The sequence below is a fragment of the Bufo gargarizans genome, chromosome 6 (genome assembly GCF_014858855.1).
Source record: "Bufo gargarizans isolate SCDJY-AF-19 chromosome 6, ASM1485885v1, whole genome shotgun sequence".
Taxonomy (NCBI): Eukaryota; Metazoa; Chordata; class Amphibia; order Anura; family Bufonidae; genus Bufo; species Bufo gargarizans.
The window spans coordinates 54,388,136-54,407,591 of NC_058085.1; the positions used below are offsets into that span (position 1 = coordinate 54,388,136).

At 41.9% G+C, this 19,456-nt stretch overlaps 1 protein-coding gene across 2 annotated transcripts in view; it reads left to right on the plus strand.

Moving 5' to 3' along the window:
- The window catches only part of LOC122940754 (monocarboxylate transporter 4-like), a 52,704-nt gene extending 42,028 nt beyond the window's left edge, over positions 1-10,676 (plus strand). For both annotated transcript variants that reach the window (XM_044297490.1, XM_044297489.1), the window contains exons 3-5: positions 3,610-3,753; positions 7,999-8,766; positions 10,010-10,676. In XM_044297490.1, coding sequence (XP_044153425.1) covers positions 3,610-3,753; positions 7,999-8,766; positions 10,010-10,296 — 1,199 coding nt within the window. In that variant the 3' untranslated portion in view covers positions 10,297-10,676. The remainder of the gene's footprint in view (positions 1-3,609; positions 3,754-7,998; positions 8,767-10,009) is intronic.
- The last annotated feature ends 8,780 nt before the right edge of the window (positions 10,677-19,456 follow it).

Consider the following 19,456-nt stretch of genomic DNA (forward strand, 5'->3'; position numbering starts at 1 on the left):
GAACCTGTCACTGGGATTTTGTGTATAGAGCGGAGGACATGGGTTGCTAGATGGCCGCTAGCACATGCGCAATACCCAGTCCCCATAGCTCTGTGTGCTTTTATTGTGTCAAAAAACGATTTGATACATATGTAAATTGACTCATCTCAGGTTAATTTTTATTTTATTTTTTTACACAATAGCACACAGAGCTATGGGGAATGGATATTGCAGATGTGCTAGCGGCGTTCTAGCAACCCATGTCCTCAGCTCTCTACCCAAAATCCAGGTGACAGGTTCCCTTTAATACAGAATGCTTAGTAAAATAGGGATGGAGGGGTTAAAAAACTCGCCTCATCCACTTGTTCGCACAGCCCGGCTTGCCTTCTTTCTTCTTCTTCTTTGATGACCTGGGAGGAAAAGGACCTTTGGTGACGTCACTGCGCTCATCACATGGTGATGGACCATGTGATGAGCGCAGTGACGTCACCAAAGGTCCTTTTCCTCCCAGGTCATCAAAGAAGGCAAGCCGGGCTGCGCGAACAAGTGGATCAGGTGAGTTTAATTTTTTAATTTTTTTTTTAACCCCTCCATCTCTAATTTACTTAGCATTTTGTATTAAGAATGCTATTATTTTCCTTTATAACCATGTTATAAGGGAAAATAATAAAGATCGGGTCCCCATCCCGATTGTCTCCTAGCAAACATGCTTGAAAATCGCTCCGCATCCGCACTTGCTTGCGGATGCTTGCGATTTTCACGCAGCCCCATTCACTTCTATGGGGCCTGCGTTGCGTGAAAAAAACGCACAATATAGAGCTTGCTGCGATTTTTCACGCAACGCACAAGTGATGAGTGATAATCACAGCTCATGTGCATAGCCCTATAGAAATGAACGGGTCCGGATTCAGTGCGGGTGCAATGCGTTCACCTTGCGCATTGCACTCACGCGGAAAACTCTCTCGTGTGAAAGGGGCCTTACTATATTTTACCCCAGAATTAGCTTTTTTGCCACAGAAGATGCACCAAATGCTTCGCCTCTCACAGGGGTTGTCTTAGATGATAACCCCTGGAGACTTAACCTGTGCTCCTGAACATAACAAACCCCATTGTCCATGGTCCTGTTGCTGCTTCTGGTCCCTGCAGGACCGGAAAGTGGCTTGGTCCTGTGACTGCTGCGACCGATTATAGGCCTCAGTAGTCATAGCTGATTCAACTGTACATCTCTGCTGTAGCATAGCGTTCAAGCTGCTGAGGACTGGGATTGGCCAAACAGCCTTCTAGTCCTGTAAGAATGGAGCAAAAGTGAGAGGGGTTTGTTATGTTCAGGGGCGTAGTTTAGGACCCCAGGGGTTCAAGGCCAGGCAACAACCCCTTAATACCTATGGCACGTCTTATTTCAGCATAATTCTTCTTGAGACTAATGCGAGACCACTGCAGTTTTAATAATCCTCCCCTCCCTTCTAACCTTTCCTTCTAACTCCATACATCCTGATTGATCTTCACAATGGATTATTATATTTTTTTTTATCAGTTTGCGCTGTTACAGGCACCAGTGATCACAGCTATAATAGTTCAGGTCTGAATGACCTCTTATATTGTTAGAATTGGCTCCACTGTGATTGATCGATGGTTTCATTGTTATTTTCATGTCTGGCGTTAAGCACCTCTACGTGCAGGTGTGTACTCGCTAGCACATTATCTGGTGTGGATGGTTGACTCTAAATCGGCTTCCTCCCATCTCCCTCGCTAATGAGATGTAATCCGTCGTTTAGTGATAGATTAGCCTGTTAGCCTGTCCAGTAGGACACAAGGATAATTTATCTTCATTCCCTGGCTGCAATGTTAACAAGAGTGATACAGCTGGCATCGGTAAAATGGCTTGCGGCAGCCATCTTATCAAATTGTAGGATTAACTGTAGAATATAATCGGATATCTGTTTTTATATGTATGAGGCTACTTTCACACTAGCGTTTTTGCTAGATCTGGCAGGGTTCCGCAAAAACTCTTCCATTACTGATCCGGTTGTATTATCTTTAAGATACCCAAGACGGGTCCGCCATGAACTCAATTGAAAGTCATGGGGGACGGATACGTTTTTTTTTTATTGTGTCAGAGAAAACGGATCTGTCCCCATTGACTTTCATTGTGAGTCTTACTCCGCATCCCAGGACGGAAAGCAAAACGTAGCATACTGCGGTTTGCTCTCCAGTATGAGAACAGAACGGAATTAATTTTTGGAGCATTCCATTCTGTTCAGTTACATTTTGTCCCCATTGACAATGAATGGGGACAAAACGGAAGCGGTTTTTTTCCAGTATTGACACCCTATGACCTCAATACCGGAAAATATTATCTCTAGTGTGAAAGTATCCTAACACATGTAAACTGGCCATAAAGAAGATGAATGGCGGCTAATCCCATAGAATTTGTCACCAACAGGCTGAGTGTGAAGACAACCCTACTGTTAGATTTCAAGCTGCTGAATATTTAGCTCCCCAGCAACTCTATAGAAATAGATGGTCGGCTTAGCGTGCATGGTTATAGGGAGGTCGGGGCTGGCAGTTGGTTGATCTTTTCCATGGGAAGCCCAGTTTATGGAGAAGTTCCTACATAAACTGTGCCTATGACATGCCGACATTTTGGCCCACATGCATAATCTGTTCCTTTTTCAAGCTAAGCACATGGGCTAAAAAGGCATTATGTTATAGTTGTTGGTGAAATAAACTCTCTTCTGTACTACATCGGATCACAGTGATGTCTTTTAAAGTGATTCTCCGGTCCCATACCTTTTTTTTTTTTTTTATCTGCCCAGAGTACCCCAAACACTGCTTTTTTTACCCCATATCCCTGTTTTCCATGTCGGCTCTTTCCTTCCTCTGTTCTCAGAATCAATGCATCCTGGTAGGATGTTTACATGCAGAACTTCCTGTTGTCATCGGCTTACTGCTGGGTTTCTAACCAAACGCTGCATGCTCTGCTTTGTAGTGTCTCTCGGTGCCTGTTCCGCATAGCAAACATGGTAAAAGAAGGTGTAAAGTGTGTGACTGTGAAACATTACAGAGCAGAGAATGATGGCATTGGTTAGAAACCCCAGCAGTAAGCCGATGACAACCGGAAGTTCTGCATGTAAACATCCTACCAGGATGTATTGATTCTGAGAACAGGGGAAGGAAAGATCTGACATCAAAAACAGCGATATGGGGCAAAAATATGCAGTGTTTGGAGTACTCGGAGCAAAATTCATTTTGAAACCAAAGAAGCCCTTTAACAGGCTTTACAGTGGACCAGAGAGGGGTGCATTTTTCGAAGGAATAGCAAGACGTCAACCTGAGCTTGTGGCATTAGTGCTGTTTCACAACCACCTTTTTGTTAAGTACTTTACTAATGTCCCTCAAGATGGCAGGTGAGCATTTAAAACGGCATACATGTGACTGAATATTATGTTATACAGGCAAGAAAAATAAATAATAAAAATCCATATTTCTCTTGCTATTGTTGCATTTATTAGGTCTTACTAATCTTCCCTGATCCACAGTTGATTTCTATAACCTCCCACTGAATACTGATGACAGGTATAAAGTATGGCATACTACATATCTGACTATGATTTATATTTTGTCTTCTAGGTCCTCTCTGTAGTATCTGTGTGAACCGGTTTGGGTGCCGGCCAGTAATGATGGTTGGTGGTCTATTTGCCTCATTTGGGATGGTGTGTGCATCGTTTTGTACAAACATCATAGCAATCTACTTCACAGCCGGAGTCGTCACAGGTAGGTTACCTCATCATTCAAAAAATTATGGGCAACGGTAGTCTTAAGAACAACTGCTAAAGGCCAGGAAATTTAAAAGGGTATTCCCATCTGGGCACTTTTGACATATCCTATCAATATGTCATAAGTATCCAATGGGGGTGATTCCTACCTCTGGGACCCACTCCTGTTACTAGATAAGGGTCAGGCTGTGAAAGGAGAGCAAGCTGTGTATGCTGGGCACCACTACGGGACTTCTGAAAATAGCCGAGTGCTGGCCCGACTGTTTTAAGAAGTCCTTTAGTTGTGAATAGAGAGTTCTTGCTGCTCATGCACAGCATGCTATGTGCCTGTGTGTCGGTGCCTCATTCTTGAAATGGGAGCGGGTCCCAGAGGTTGGACCCATACCTATTGGACATTTATGGCATATACTATTGATATCTCATAATTGTCTAGATAGGACAACCCCTTTTAAGTCCTTGGAAAATCACAATGGATCAGACTATGCAGATTGGGTTTATGATACATACTGGGGCAGACTTACTAAGGCCCTGTTCACACTACATTTAGGCCCCTTGCAGACGAGCGTTCCTCCCGCAGCGAGTCCGCAACGCAGCTCCCGGTCTGACCTCCCAGTGCTGCCAGGGGTCACATAGAATTATATTAATTTATGATGCTATGTAACCCTTACAGTTCTTGAATGTATTGGATAACACTGGCAGGGGCGGACTGACAACTCATGGGGCCCCGGGCAATAGGAGATTATGGGGCCCCTGTCCACCCCCAAGCCACACCCACATATCACACCGCCCACATCACCTATATCAATATGTAAATCCCAGAGAACCCTCTTACCTTATGTTATTTGTAGTGTTACATAGGACTGCAAAAATACCCAGGAGCCAAATAAAATTTTTAGTTGCCAAATTTAAAATGCATAAATTAGGCTACTTTTACACTAGCGTTTTTGCTGGATCCGGCAGCGTTCAGCGAAAAACACTTCCGTTACTGATAATACAACCATCTGCATCCATTATGAACCGATCCGGTTGTATTATCTGTAACATAGCCAAGACAAAGTCAATGGGGGACGGAACCGTTTTCTATTGTGTCAGATCCGTCTTGCTCCACGTCCCAGGATGGAAAGCAAAATACAACATGTTGCGGTTTGCTCTCCGGTCTGGGAACGCAACTAAACGGAATGGAATGCATTTTTGGAGGATTCCGTTCTGTTCAGTTCAATTTTATCCCCATTGACAATGAATGGGGGAAAAACTGAAGCGTTTTTTTCTGGTATTGAGACCCTATGACAGAACTCAATACCGGGAAAAACCTTAATGCTATTGTGATAGTAGCCTTATAATAATGGCTAGTCTTACCTCTACTTTTGGCCTTCCCCTTTGCAAAGTCCCCTATATTGATGCGGTGGTGTCCGGCTTGTTGGTGACTGCTGCGTTGGGTTTAGTTGCACCGGTTGGCGTTCCTCGTGCTTGCTGGTAGCGTGTGTTTCTGGGTATGGTGACGTGGATGTCCACGTGACTGGAAGCTCCGAACACATGACCCAAGGTCTCAGTGTGGCCAAAGAAGGAGTTAGATAATAGATGTTGTAGAAGTCCTTTTCTTGTTATCCTTTAGTGATAACTTGGGATGTCTTTAGCTGTCATATGGGATGGACCCTTTACTTTAACAAACGCGTTTCGGGACCCTTAGTCCCTTCATCAGTTAGTGATGAAGGGACTCGCTGATGAAGGGACTAAGGGTCCCGAAACGCGTTTGTTAAAGTAAAGGGTCCATCCCATATGACAGCTAAAGACATCCCAAGTGATCACTAAAGGATAACAAGAAAAGGACTTCTACAACATCTATTATCTAACTCCTTCTTTTACCTTTGAACTCCATTTGCCTCATTAAAGTGAATGTTCCCGTCGTGGTGTACGTTTAAATGCAGTTGTTTTGGTATTCAAATGAATACCCCCACTGAAAAGTCAAACAGGGGAAGGGGATGTGCAGGGACTAAACGCAGTGTGAAGCGAGCCTAATCCTGTCTATTATTCAGACAGGGTGATTTATGTCTAGGCTCATGCAAAGAGGTGTAAGCAAATATAAAGGGGCACTCTCAAAAGGGAACTACAAATGGTGATAGTAATAATATACTTTAATATTCTAAAATCATACCCCTAAAAAATACATAAAACATGCATATAACATATGAATAGTCGATAGCAAATGGGGTACCCACTCATAGGTACTGTATTGTAATATTATGGATCCCTACGTCCACAAACACTCAGTAGAATAGCATGAAACAGTCACTGTGGATGTTAATGGAACCTATGACAACGTGACGGCAATGTTCCACTCAGAATACCGTTCCCATTAGGCGTAGAACTTGCCTCTGTATCTTTAGCCCTATAGCCGAAGCCAGGCTGAGCACTAATTATAATGTGACAGAGTTGCAACAAAGTTCCAATGTCTGGCAGCAAAATCCTGTACGCTCACTGACTGATATCGGGAGGAATCAAATAGGAACCAATGATAATGACGTCACAATGAGACTAAGCGTATCGTTACTTACAGCCTCTTCATGTGAGTTGAACTGCTCATATATGAGCACGGTCTTGCCCCTCTTCACTGCTTCACCGCAGCGCTGTTCCCAGGTGGCCGAACACCCGCGGCATCCCATGTGGTGTGCTAGGCCTGTACGTGGCGTCCCACGTGACCTGGTTGTCTAGGGGACCGGATAAACGCTCCGCTGACGTCACTATCGAGCGACTGCTTTCCCAGTCTTTGGATTCGAGCGGATCTTTTTTGCTATGTCTTTTAGTTAGTCTTTCGCTTGTTTCCTATTTCTTCTTAAGATGATTCCATGCCCCAGACGCGTTTCAGGGTCTTACGTCCCTTCCTCAGGTTGGCCACTGAGGAAGGGGTGTAAGACCCAGAAACACGTCTGGAATTACAGAGTGAGCGTGGCATCATCTTAAGAAGAAATAGGAAACAAGCGAAAGACTGTAACTAAAGGACATGGCAAAAAAGATCCGCTCGAATCCAAAGACTGGGAAAGCAGTCGCTAGATAGTGACGTCAGTGGAGCGTTTATCCGGTCCCCTAGACAACCAGGTCACGTGGGACGCCGCGGGTGTTCGGCCACCTGGGAACAGCGCTGCGGTGAAGCAGTGAAGAGGGGTAAGACCGAGCTCGTACATGAGCAGTTCAACTCGCATGAAGAGGCTGTAAGTAATGATACGCTTAGTCTCATTGTGAAGTCATTATCAGCCCTGTAATTCCCCTGTAACTGGGGCTGCTATGTCAGCCCCAGTTACCGGAGAAATCCGCAATTAAACAAAAAAAAGTTAAATGTCCCCAAAGGTCTTGTATGACCTTATGGGGGACACAAAGTGTAAAATACCCAAAACTTCATTTTTATTTAGCTATCAAAAAAAGCCCTTCCCCTTAAGAAGTAATTAAAAAATTGTAAATTTTTTTTTTTTTAAAGAACATGATCTAGCCCCTCTGGTGAACGCTGTAAAAAATAAATAAAAATCATGCCAAAAAGAAATAAATATATATGCGTGCATGTGTAATTGCCAGAAACCTGTAAAAAAAACAACAAAAAAAAACAAAGAAAATGGCCTAAAAAAAAACATCTTATTTTTTATTTTTTCTAAATGCTCTCCGCAAAGGTCACGCTTGTGTGAAAAAGCCCTAAACCAGAATTCTGACACCTCTAGCTTAGGCTACTATCACATATGCACTGTTCCTTTCCGGTATTGAGATCCGTCAGAGGATCTCAATACCGGAGGAAAACGCTTCAGTTTTGTCCACATTCATTGTCAGTGGGGACAAAACTGAATGGAACAGAGTGCACCAGAATGTGTTGCGTTCCCATCCCGGACAGAAAAGCGCTGCAAGAGTGCATCACGGGAATGCGGAGCAAGACTGATCCGGCATGAAACGCAATGTAAGTCAATGGTGCCGGATCCGTTTTCTCGGCTACAAAATTAAACTGATCCGACCCCCATTAACTTACAATGGTTTTAGTGCCGGATCAGTCATGGCTATTTTTGAGATGATACAATCGGATCCGTTCATAACGGATTCTGCCAGTTGTATTCTCCTAAGCATTTTTGATGATCCATGATGGATCCAGCAGAAACGCTGATGTGAAAGTAGCCAAAGCTGAATTAGTGCTATTAATGGTCAACTGTTTTTAACTATTTTTGAGCTTTATGTTCCTTGTGACTTATTTTTGTTATTGTGTCTCTGACAGGCCTCGGACTGGCATTGAATTTCCAGCCTTCACTCATCATGTTAAATCGATACTTTGACAAACGCCGTCCACTGGCCAATGGATTGGCGGCTGCTGGAAGCCCGGTGTTCCTTTGTGCCCTGTCTCCTTTAGGGCAGATTCTCCAGCATGAGTTTGGCTGGCGAGGAGGCTTTCTTATATTAGGAGGCCTGCTCCTTAACTGCTGTGCATGTGGTGCCCTGATGAGGCCACTAGAACCACCAAATAAACAAAAAGAAGAGACCAAAGAAGTAGTAAAGCCCAAACCTAAAAAACTGCTTGACTTCTCTGTGTTCAAGGACCGTGGATTTGTTATCTACACTATAGCTGCTTCTATTATGGTTCTAGGGCTTTTTGTACCTCCGGTATTTGTGGTGAGCTATGCAAAAGACCTTGGGAATGAAGATACAAAAGCCTCTTTCCTTCTCTCCATTCTTGGGTTTGTTGACATCTTTGCACGGCCCACCTGTGGTATCATCGCTGGGCTGAAATGGGTTCGACCACGCTGCGTCTACCTGCTCGGCTTCGCCATGATCTTTAACGGATTCACTGATCTGATGGGATCCATGGCGGACACATACGCAGGCCTGGTGGTGTTCTGCATCTTTTTTGGAATTTCATATGGGATGGTCGGTGCCTTACAGTTTGAGGTCCTCATGGCAATTGTTGGCACACACAAGTTCTCCAGTGCTATTGGATTAGTTCTTCTGGCAGAAGCAATAGCTGTCCTTATTGGACCACCATCAGCAGGTAAGCATAGGAAGGGACATTTCTTGGTGTTTCCTATTCCATCTCTTAGGAAATGTAAGCAACATCAATGTTATATTGCCCGAGAGTTAATAATCCACCGGGACCTATAATAGAATATGAAAAAGGGGTCATCCTGATGAGAAAAATCCATTCAAGGGCTCATGCACATGAACGTATTTTCTTTTTGTGTCTATTCGTTTGTTTTGTTTTTTGTTAGTTTTTTTTGTGTACCATATGTGGGACCATTAATTTCAATGGATCAACAAAAAAACGGAAGTTACTCCATGTCCATATTTCCGTTTTGCAAAAAAATTGAAGCTGTCCTATTGTCCGTATTATTATGAACAAGGATAGTACTGTTCTATTAGGGGCCCGGTGTTCCGTTCTGCAAAATACGGAATGCATGCAGATGTCATCCATATTATTTTTGCGGACCGCAAAATACATGCGGTCACGTTTTTTTGTTGTTGTTGTTTTTTTGGGGTGCAAAGGCAGACATGGATCCAGCAAGAAGGAGAAGTAGAAGTTCTTGCTTAGGCTACTTTCACACTGGCATTTTGGTTTCCGTTTGTGAGATCTGTTCAAGGATCTCACAAGCGGTCCAAAATGGATCAATTTTGCCCTTAATGCATTCTGAATGGATAAGGATCCGCTCATAATGCATCAGTTTGGCTCCATTCCGCTTTGGTGTCCGTCTGACGAAACTGAGTTTTCACTGACACAATATGGCACAATAGAAAACGGATCCGTCCCCCATGGACTTTCAATGGTGTTCAAGACGGATCTGTTTTGGCTATGTTCAAGATAATACAAACGGATCCGTTCTGAACGGATGCTTGCGGTTGTATTATCTGAACGGATGCGTTTGTGCAGATCCATGACGGATCCGCACGAAGCGCGAGTGTGAAAGTAGCCTAAGGAACACTGCCCTAGAGGATCTAGACATGTCTAAAATTTTTCTGAAACGCTCTCCTGTGTTTATCACATTGATTACTTAAAGGGAGTCTGTCACCTCCATATGGCCATATACAATGCTTACATGGCTCTGTAGCACACCTATACAGGATTGTAACGGTACCTTTGTCTTTAGACTTGCGCCAGCAGGAAAAACTAAGTTTAATTCATATGCAAATGAGCACTCGCTGGTGCCCAGGGGCGGCGTTCAGTGTGTAGGTGCCCAGGCTGCTCTGCCTTCTTTTCCCTTTTACTCCTCCTAATTTTATTTATTTTTTATCATTCACAGGTAAACTTTTGGATGCAACTGGAAGATACATGTTCGTGTTCCTTATCGCCGGGGTAGAAGTGGTCACGTCTGCCTTAGTTTTAACCTGTGGCAATTTCTTCTGCATTAAGAAAAAGCCTGAAGAACCTCATTGTATAGAGGAGTCTGCAGAAATTGGGGAGATCGAAAAACTAAAAGATAAATCGCCCCAGGGTGAGAAGGCAGAACCTGCCGAGGTGGAACAGTTCATGAAAGAAGCAGAGACTGACAAAAATGGTGACTTAACTAATCCAGAAACCAGTGTGTGAAGGATGACTGGACGCAGATTTTATTTATAGGATTAGCATCAGGGCTGTGCCAATTATTGATCACTCCAAACCAAACCACACATGCATAAGTCAGAGCAAAAAGTCACCTGACAGCTGAAACTGTTATATATTATTGTGAACTGTTGTATCGACCCATCACGCTTAGATTTGGCGTCACACAGTTTAGATTTTAAAGTGTTTTTTTTTTTTTTTGTCCACTGTACATTTATTGTTTTATATTTATCATTTTATTTATGACGTCTCTTTATAAACTTTTATTTGACATTTGCATTTTTGCTGTATTTGGTATTGCACTGAGAAATGAGTAAATTATACGTACATTTAAACATATAACTTTTTAATAAAAGAAATGTTCTGGAGTTTCTTTTTTCTTTCTTTCTTTCTTTCGAGTAAAATATCGACAAGGATGGGTTTGAGTAATAGTCCAAAATTCTCAATGTATATCACGAAATTGGATTAGGTCCCCCTGCTGACCATAAGATGGTCATGGGCTCTATGATGCTGTTTTTGGATCATTAGACCCTGGAATTTCGGGTGTAATTTGCTTGTTAAAATCCACATGACCATCTAATTAAAGTGGACCTCCAGATTGTCCCATTTACTTTGAAAGTAGGTACATGCACCCATTTCATGCCCTGCCCCTCTGCTCTTCCTAGCCAGGTATTGTTTGCTTGGCTGCATTGACGATGTGTCAGTCTACTCCACGTGACCTCTGCAGCCAACTGCCGGCCTCATCAGTCTCGTGCCTCATACCACTGAGAGCAGTGAATGGCTGATGTCATGGTTGCAACAGCAGGGAGGATTGGAATTGGAGAAGTGTGGAATGAAAGAGGGGAGTCTACATTGTTTTATTACTTTGACACTTTCTGGCTTGGGGTAAACACTTTTAAGAGAAAAGGTCATCAGATTCAAAATTGGCTGGGTGGACAGATATTTGATTTTAGCTTATGAATACATGAGCTCTTAGTCTACAGTCGTGGCCAAAAGTTTTGAGAGACACAAATATTAGTTTTCACAAAGTTTGCTGCTAAACTGCTTTTAGATCTTTTGTTTCAGTTGTTTCTGTGATGTAGTGAAATATAATTACACGCACTTCATACGTTTCAAAGGCTTTTATCGACAATTACATGACATTTATGCAAAGAGTCAGTATTTGCAGTGTTGGCCCTTCTTTTTCTGGACCTCTGCAATTCGACTGGGCATGCTCTCAATCAACTTCTGGGCCAATTCCTGACTGATAGCAACCCATTCTTTTATAATGACTTCTTGGAGTTTGTCAGAATTAGTGGGTTTTTGTTTGTCCACCCGCCTCTTGAGGATTGACCACAAGTTCTCAATGGGATTAAGATCTGTGAAGTTTCCAGGCCATGGACCCAAAATGTCAAAGTTTTGGTCCCCGAGCCACTTAGTTATCACTTTTGCCTTATGGCACGGTGCTCCATCGTGCTGGAAAATGCATTGTTCTTCACCAAACTATTGTTGGAAGAAGTTGCTGTTGGAGGGTGTTTTGGTACCATTCTTTATTCATGGCTGTGTTTTTGGGCAAAATTGTGAGTGAGCCCACTCCCTTGGATGAGAAGCAACCCCACACATGAATGGTCTCAGGATGCTTTACTGTTAGCATCACACAGGACTGATGGTAGCGCTCACCTTTTCTTCTCCGGACAAGCCTTTTTCCTGATGCCCCAAACAATCGGAAAGTGGCTTCATCGGAGAATATGACTTTGCCCCAGTCCTCAGCAGTCCATTCACCATATTTTCTGCAGAAGATCAATCTGTCCCTGATGTTTTTTTTGGAGAGAAGTGGCTTCTTTGCTGCCCTTCTTGACACCAGGCCATCTTCCAAAAGTTTTCGCCTCACTGTGCGTGCAGATGCACTCACACCTGCCTGCTGCCATTCCTGAGCAAGCTCTGCACTGGTGGCACTCCGATCCCACAGCTGAATCCTCTTTAGGAGACGATCCTGGCGCTTGCTGGACTTTCTTGGACACCCTGAAGCCTTCTTAACAAGAATTGAACCTCTTTCCTTAAAGTTCTTGATAAATTGTTGATTAAGGTGCAATCTTAGTAGCCACAATATCCTTGCCTGTGAAGCCATTTTTATGCAACGCAATGATGGCTGCACACGCTTCTTTGCAGGTCATCATGGTTAACAATGATTTCAAGCATGGTCAAGTCTGCCATTTTAACCCAATCAGCCTAACATAATGATCTCCAGCCTTGTGCTCGTCAACATTCTCACCTGAGTTAACAAGATGATTACTGAAATGATCTCAGCAGATCCTTTAATGACAGCAATGAAATGCAGTGGAAAGGTTTTTTTGGGATTAAGTTTAATTTTCATGGCAAAGGACTATGCAATTCATCTGATCACTCTTCATAACATTCTGGAGTATATGCAAATTGCTATTATAAAAACTTAAGCAGCAACTTTTCCAATTTCCAATATTTATGTAATTCTCAAAACTTTTGGCCACGACTGTACATTTACCCTTAAAAACAAAAATGCTCATTTTAATATCAGGTGGGTAAACTTTCAAAAAGGAATGCATGGCCTACCTGCGGCTCTCCAGCTTTTGTAAAACTACACCAGATATGAGTAGTGGGCACAGTACACTCTGTGGGCCTGACCCACACTGGTAGGCAACTGCAATTATATTACAGAGTAAAAATTGTATTGCTTTTTTTTTATCTGCAAGGTACTGTGCCACCAGAAACTATAGCCATTCTGATATGGGATTTCATAGTAAGTACATGAGCCTCGTCGGGTCTAAGGTATCTCTGATATTGTATGCAGATTGTGAAACCTGGTGACAGATCCTCTTCAAAAGGGTTTACCCTATGGCTGTGCAGCCTGTGACTGTATTACGGGCCGCAGAACAGGAAGTTTCCAATATACACGCACTGGCCGTGTGCACTCCATATTACGTTCAATTGAATGGGTCTGCAATATGCAAGCGGAGCAGAAGCGCTACACCGCTTTTCCATGGGAATTTGGTCTGCAAAAAATAGAACATGATGATGGATTTTTATTTTATTTTTTGCAGTGAGGACTGTCTATTGCGAACCCATTCAAGTGAATGGGTATACATCTGCACAAATGTCAGGCACACGTCTGTAGCCAGTGCATTGCAGTCCACAGCGCGGGCACAGGCTGTACACGCTCGTGTGCATGAGAACCTAAACCAGCAATTGTAATAAAAGAATGCATATATGCACATTTAATCCCCTGACGCTGCTAGTGCTGCAGTTTCAATCCTCCAGGCCACTGCCAACAGCCATTCACTGTCTGTTATATACGGCATGAGACTGATGAAGCTGAAATACAAGAGACTACCCATGGACAGGTGTTGTGCTGTTTTTAGAAGAAAGCCGCCATGTTTTTCTAATACTGGACAACCCTTTTAGGCAAATTTATGATGGTCACTGAGTACATACATGGATTATTGTTTTGCAAAGGGCCCCGTCACATTCTGTCGTCTTAACTAGTGTTGAGCGGCATGTCCCATATGCGATTTCGCATAATGCGACTTTCTTCAAGAAAGAAAATATAGCATTAAATTTCGAAGAATATTCGTCATATTATAAAACCTTAATATAGACCAATATAGTGAATAGACTTTAAAAAAAAGATTCTACCACTATATTAGTTAAATGACCTTTTTTCTTTTCATTTGGCGAATATTCTCTATAATACCTACTATATATTCTTGTTTTAGAATATTATGAATATTCTAAAAAACCAATAAATCGCAATAAAGTGAATATATTCTTTATTTAGAATATTCAATTTTTTATTTATTTATCTTTTACAGTTTTTAACATACTCCTTCCTCCCCGACAAGCGTTACGTCACTGTGTGGTTAGAATATACTATCGGATCTGAGTTTTCCATGCGTTCGTGAAAACTCAGATCCGACGGTATATTCTAACTACTGCGGCAGGGTTAATAATATTTTTCAAATATTCGCCTCATCGCTGTTCGATAATTTGAGTATTCGAAAATTCGCTTATTTGCTACACCACCTAAGTTAATAATAGTGTGATGCGAATGTAGGCGTGATTTAGCGTGTGCACGCACGTTAGTTCCTTTTTCAGAGCCTGCAAATTTGGACAGAGAAAATGGTGGGCAGCAAATTCAGAACTCCTGCTAACTGTAAGTACAACACTTTTATGTGATTACATTTTGAATGAATGTTCGAACCATATCTGTATAGTAACTAATTAGTAAGCAATAGTGTATTTAAATATTTGCGAATGTGCAAATATGCGAATATATTTGCGCACTAAATATAACTTCATCTTTTATCAAGTCTGATTAGATATTCATCATTGTTGTAATAAGTATTGTTTTGACATCACAGCACTTTGTCTGTAGCAAGTATGTATGTATAGACAAAGAAATATCAAGCACATGCACATTGCATATAAAGTTTCCTGCCACACACTGTATACCACACACAAACACATAGTCTATATATTAGAGTTTATGTCTTGTTGGTCTGGAGAAAAATGAAAAATTTTCTTCACGCCAGTATTTGCTGGTTAATTTAGTGTTACCAAGGGTGCACCATGTGGAGGCGATCCAGCTGTACACCCCATAACGTACCATCACTTCATTAGACAGGTACATCTCAGCTCAGTTGGCCAATATCCGATTGCTCAGACCCCATACACTTACAACAGGAAAACAATTTGATCTTATAACGTGAACATTAAATCTAATATTTCGACCTTCTAACAATTAAATACTTTTTGCTGTGTTTTTGATATTTATTAATAATCCTTGTATTTCATAAATTTGGGATTATATGTTTGCATATTTATCCTGCAGCGCATGTTGAAGAAGGGGTACGACCGTACTCAGAAGCAGGCCCAGAAGAAGGCGATTAGTCTTGGGGGTCCAGAAGCTCCTAGAGGAAAAATTTGACCACAGCCACGAAGAAATCGCCATTGTGAAGAAATCAGTTACAAATTATTACTTATTACCTGGTGTGACCCATATCAAATCATCCGTTTACCTCATATATCTCTCCCTCGCTGTAAGTGTATATACAGTCGGTTCCATAAATATTGGGACATCGACACAATCCTAACATTTTGGGCTCTATACACCACCACAATGGATTTGAAATGAAACAAACAAGATGTGCTTTAACTGCAGACTGTCAGCTTTAATGTGAGGGTATTTACATTAAAATCAGGTGAACGGTGTAGGAATTACAACAGTTTGCATATGTGCCTCCCACTTGTTAAGGGATCAAAAGTAATGGGACAATTGGCTTCTCAGCTATTCCATGGCCAGGTGTGTGTGTTATTCCCTTATTATCCCAATTACAATGAGCAGATTAAAGGTCCAGAGTTTGTTTCAAGTGTGCTATTTGCATTTGGAATCTGTTGCTGTCAACTCTCAAGATGAGATCCAAAGAGCTGTCACGATTAGTGAAGCAAGCCATCATTAGGCTGAAAAAACTAAACAAACCCATCAGAAAGATAGCAAAAACCTTAGGCGTGGCCAAAACAACTGTATGGAACATCCTTAAAAAGAAGGAACGCATCGGTGAGCTCAGCAACACCAAAAGACCCAGAAGACCACGGTAAACAACTGTGGTGGATGACCGAAGAATTATTTCCCTGGTGAAGAAAACGCCCTTCATAACAGTTGGCCAGATCAAGAACACTCTCCAAGAGGTAGGTGTATGTGTGTCAAAGTCAACAATCAAGAGAAGACTTCACCAGAGTGAATACAGAGGGTTCACCACAAGATGTAAACAATTGGTGAGCCTCAAAAACAGGAAGGCCAGATTAGAGGTTGACAAACGACATCTAAAAAAGCCTTCACTGTTCTGGAACAACATCCTATGGACAGATGAGATCAAGATCAACTTGTACCAGAGTGATGGGAAGAGAAGAGTATGGAGAAGGAAATGTCCCCATGCACCTTCCTTAGGCATTGGCGCTGCCTTCTGGTGAAGATCCTGTGAGTTCCAGCCCCCTGGATCTCGCAGGCCGGAAGCTGTATGAGTAATGCACACAGTATTACTCATATAGCCAATGCATTCCAATACAGAAGTATTGGAATTCATTGTAAAGGGGATCAGACCCCAAAAGTTGAAGTCCCAAAGTGGGACAAAAAATAAAGTGAAAATAAAAGTTGAAAAAATAAAGTTTTCCCCCCAAAAAATTACAAGTTTCAAGTAAAAAAACAAAAACGTCATTTCCCCCAAAGTTAAAAAAATTGTAAAAAATAGGGAAAAACAAAAGTTGACATATTGGCTATCGCCATGTCCATATCGACCGGCTTTATAAACATATCACGAGACCTAACCCCTCAGATGAATACCGTAAACAAATAAAAACTGTGCTAAATAAACCATTTTTTATTTTTGTCACCTTACATCACAAAAAGTACAACAGTAAGCGATCAAAAAGGCTTGTGCCCACCAAAATAGTACCAATCTAGCAGTCACCTCATCCCGCAAAAAATGAGCCCCTATCTAACAGTCGCCCAAAAAAATAAAAAAATATGGCTCAGAATATGGAAACACTAAAACATCATTTTTTTTTTTTTTTAAAAAGCTGTTATTGTGTAAAAGGTAAGTAAATTTAAAAAAGTATACATATTGGGTATCGCCGCATCCATAATAACCTGCTCTATAAAAATATCACATGACCTAACCCCTCAGATGAACACCGTAAAAAAATATAACAAAAACGGTGTAAAAAAAAAGCAAGCAATTTTTTTGTCACCTTACATCACAAAAAGTGTAATAGCAAGCGATCAGTCATATGCACCCCAAAATAGTGCCAATCAAACCGTCATCTCATCCCGCAAAAAATGAGACCCTACCTAAGATAATCGCCCCAAAACTGAAAAAACTATGGCTCTCAGACTATGGAGACACTAAAACATGATTTTTTTTTTATATATATATATATATATATATATATAATTATAAAACTTACAGGAAAAAAAGGATACATATTAGGTATCGCCACGTCCGTAATAACATGCTCTATAAAAATACCACATGATCTATCCTGTCAGATGAATGTTGTAAATAAAAAAAATAAAAACTGTGCCAAAACAGCTATTTTTTGTTACCTTGCCTCACAAAAAGTGTAATATAGAGCAACCAAAAATCATATGTACCCTAAACTAGTACCAACAAAACTGACACCCTATCCCGTAGTTTCTAAAATGGGGTAATTTTTTGGGAGTTTCTACTCTAGGGGTGCATCAGGGACTTCAAATGGGACATGGTGTCAAAACAACAGTCCAGCCAAATCTGCCTTCCAAAAACCGTATGGCATTCCTTTCCTTCTGTGCCGTGCCGTGCCGTGCCGTGTGCCCGTACAGCAGTTTACGACCACAAATGGGGTGTTTCTGTAAACTACAGAATCAGGGCCATAAATATTGAGTTTTGTTTGGCTGTTAACCCTTGTAAAATCAGTTTTGAATACCTTGAGGGGTGTAGTTTCTAGAATGGGGTCATTTTTGGGTGGTTTCTATTTATGTACGCCTCACAAAGTCACTTCAGACCAAAACTGATCCTTAAAGTGGGCTTTTGAAAATTTCTGAAAAACTTAAAGAATTGCTTTTAAAGGAAAACGATAGCATTCTTAAAGGGAACCTGTCACTGGGATTTTGTGTATAGAGCTGAGGACATGGGTTGCTAGATGGCCGCTAGCACATGCGCAATACCCAGTCCCCATAGCTCTGTGTGCTTTTATTGTGTCAACAAAACGATTTGATACATATGTAAATGTATCCTCCCAGGTCATCAAAGAAGAAGGCAAGCCGGGCTGTGCGAACAAGTGGATCAGATGAGTTTAATTTTTTATTTTTTTTTAACCCCTCCATCTCTAATTTACTTAGCATTTTGTATTAAGAATGCTATTATTTTCCTTTTATAACCATGTTCTAAGGGAAAATAATAAAGATCGGGTCCCCATCCCGATTGTCTCCTAGCAAACATGCTTGAAAATCGCTCCGCATCCGCACTTGCTAGCGGATGCTTGCAATTTTCACGCAGCCCCATTCACTTCTATGGGGCCTGCGTTGCGTGAAAAAAACGCACAATATAGAGCTTGCTGCGATTTTTCATGCATCGCACAAGTGATGCGTGAAAATCACAGCTCATGTGCATAGCCCCATAGAAATGAATGGGTCCGGATTCAGTGCGGATGCAATGCGTTCACCTCGCACATTGCACTCACGCGGAAAACTCGCTCATGTGAAAGGGGCCTTACTATATTTTACCCCAGAATTAGCTTTTTTTGCCACAGAAGATGCACCAAATGCTTCGCCTCTCACAGGGGTTGTCTTGGATGATAACCCCCTGGAGACTTAACCTGTGCTCCTGAACATAACAAACCCCATTGTCCATGGTCCTGTTGCTGCTTCTGGTGCCTGCAGGACTGGAAAGTGGCTTGGTCCTGTGACTGCTGCGACCGATTATAGGCCTCAGTAGTCATAGCTGATTCAGCTCTACATCTCTGCTGTAGCATAGCGTTCAAGCTGCTGAGGCCTGGGATTGGCCAAACAGCCTTCTAGTCCTGTAAGAATGGAGCACAAGTGAGAGGGGTTTGTTATGTTCAGGGGCGTAGTTTAGACCCCCAGGGGTTCAAGGTCAGGCAACAACCCCTTAATACCTATGCCACGTCTTATTTCAGCATAATTCTTCTTGAGACTAATGCGAGACCACTGCAGTTTTAATAACCCTCCCCTTCCTTCTAACCTTTCCTTCTAACTCCATACATCCTGATTGATCTTCACAATGGATTATTGTTATATTTTTTAAAACAGTTTGCGCTGTTACAGGCACCAGTGATCACAGCTATAATAGTTCAGGTCTGAATGACCTCTTATATTGTTAGAATTGGCTCCACTGTGATTGATAGATGGTTTCATTGTTATTCCCAAAATTTTCATGTCTGGCGTTAAGCTCCTCTACGTGCAGGTGTGTACTCGCTAGCACATTATCTGGTGTGGATGGTTGACTCTAAATCGGCTTCCTCCCATCTCCCTCGCTAATGAGATGTAATCCGTCGTTTAGTGATCGATTAGCCTGTTGGCCTGTCCAGTAGGACACAAGGATAATTTATCTTCATTCCCTGGCTGCAATGTTAACAAGAG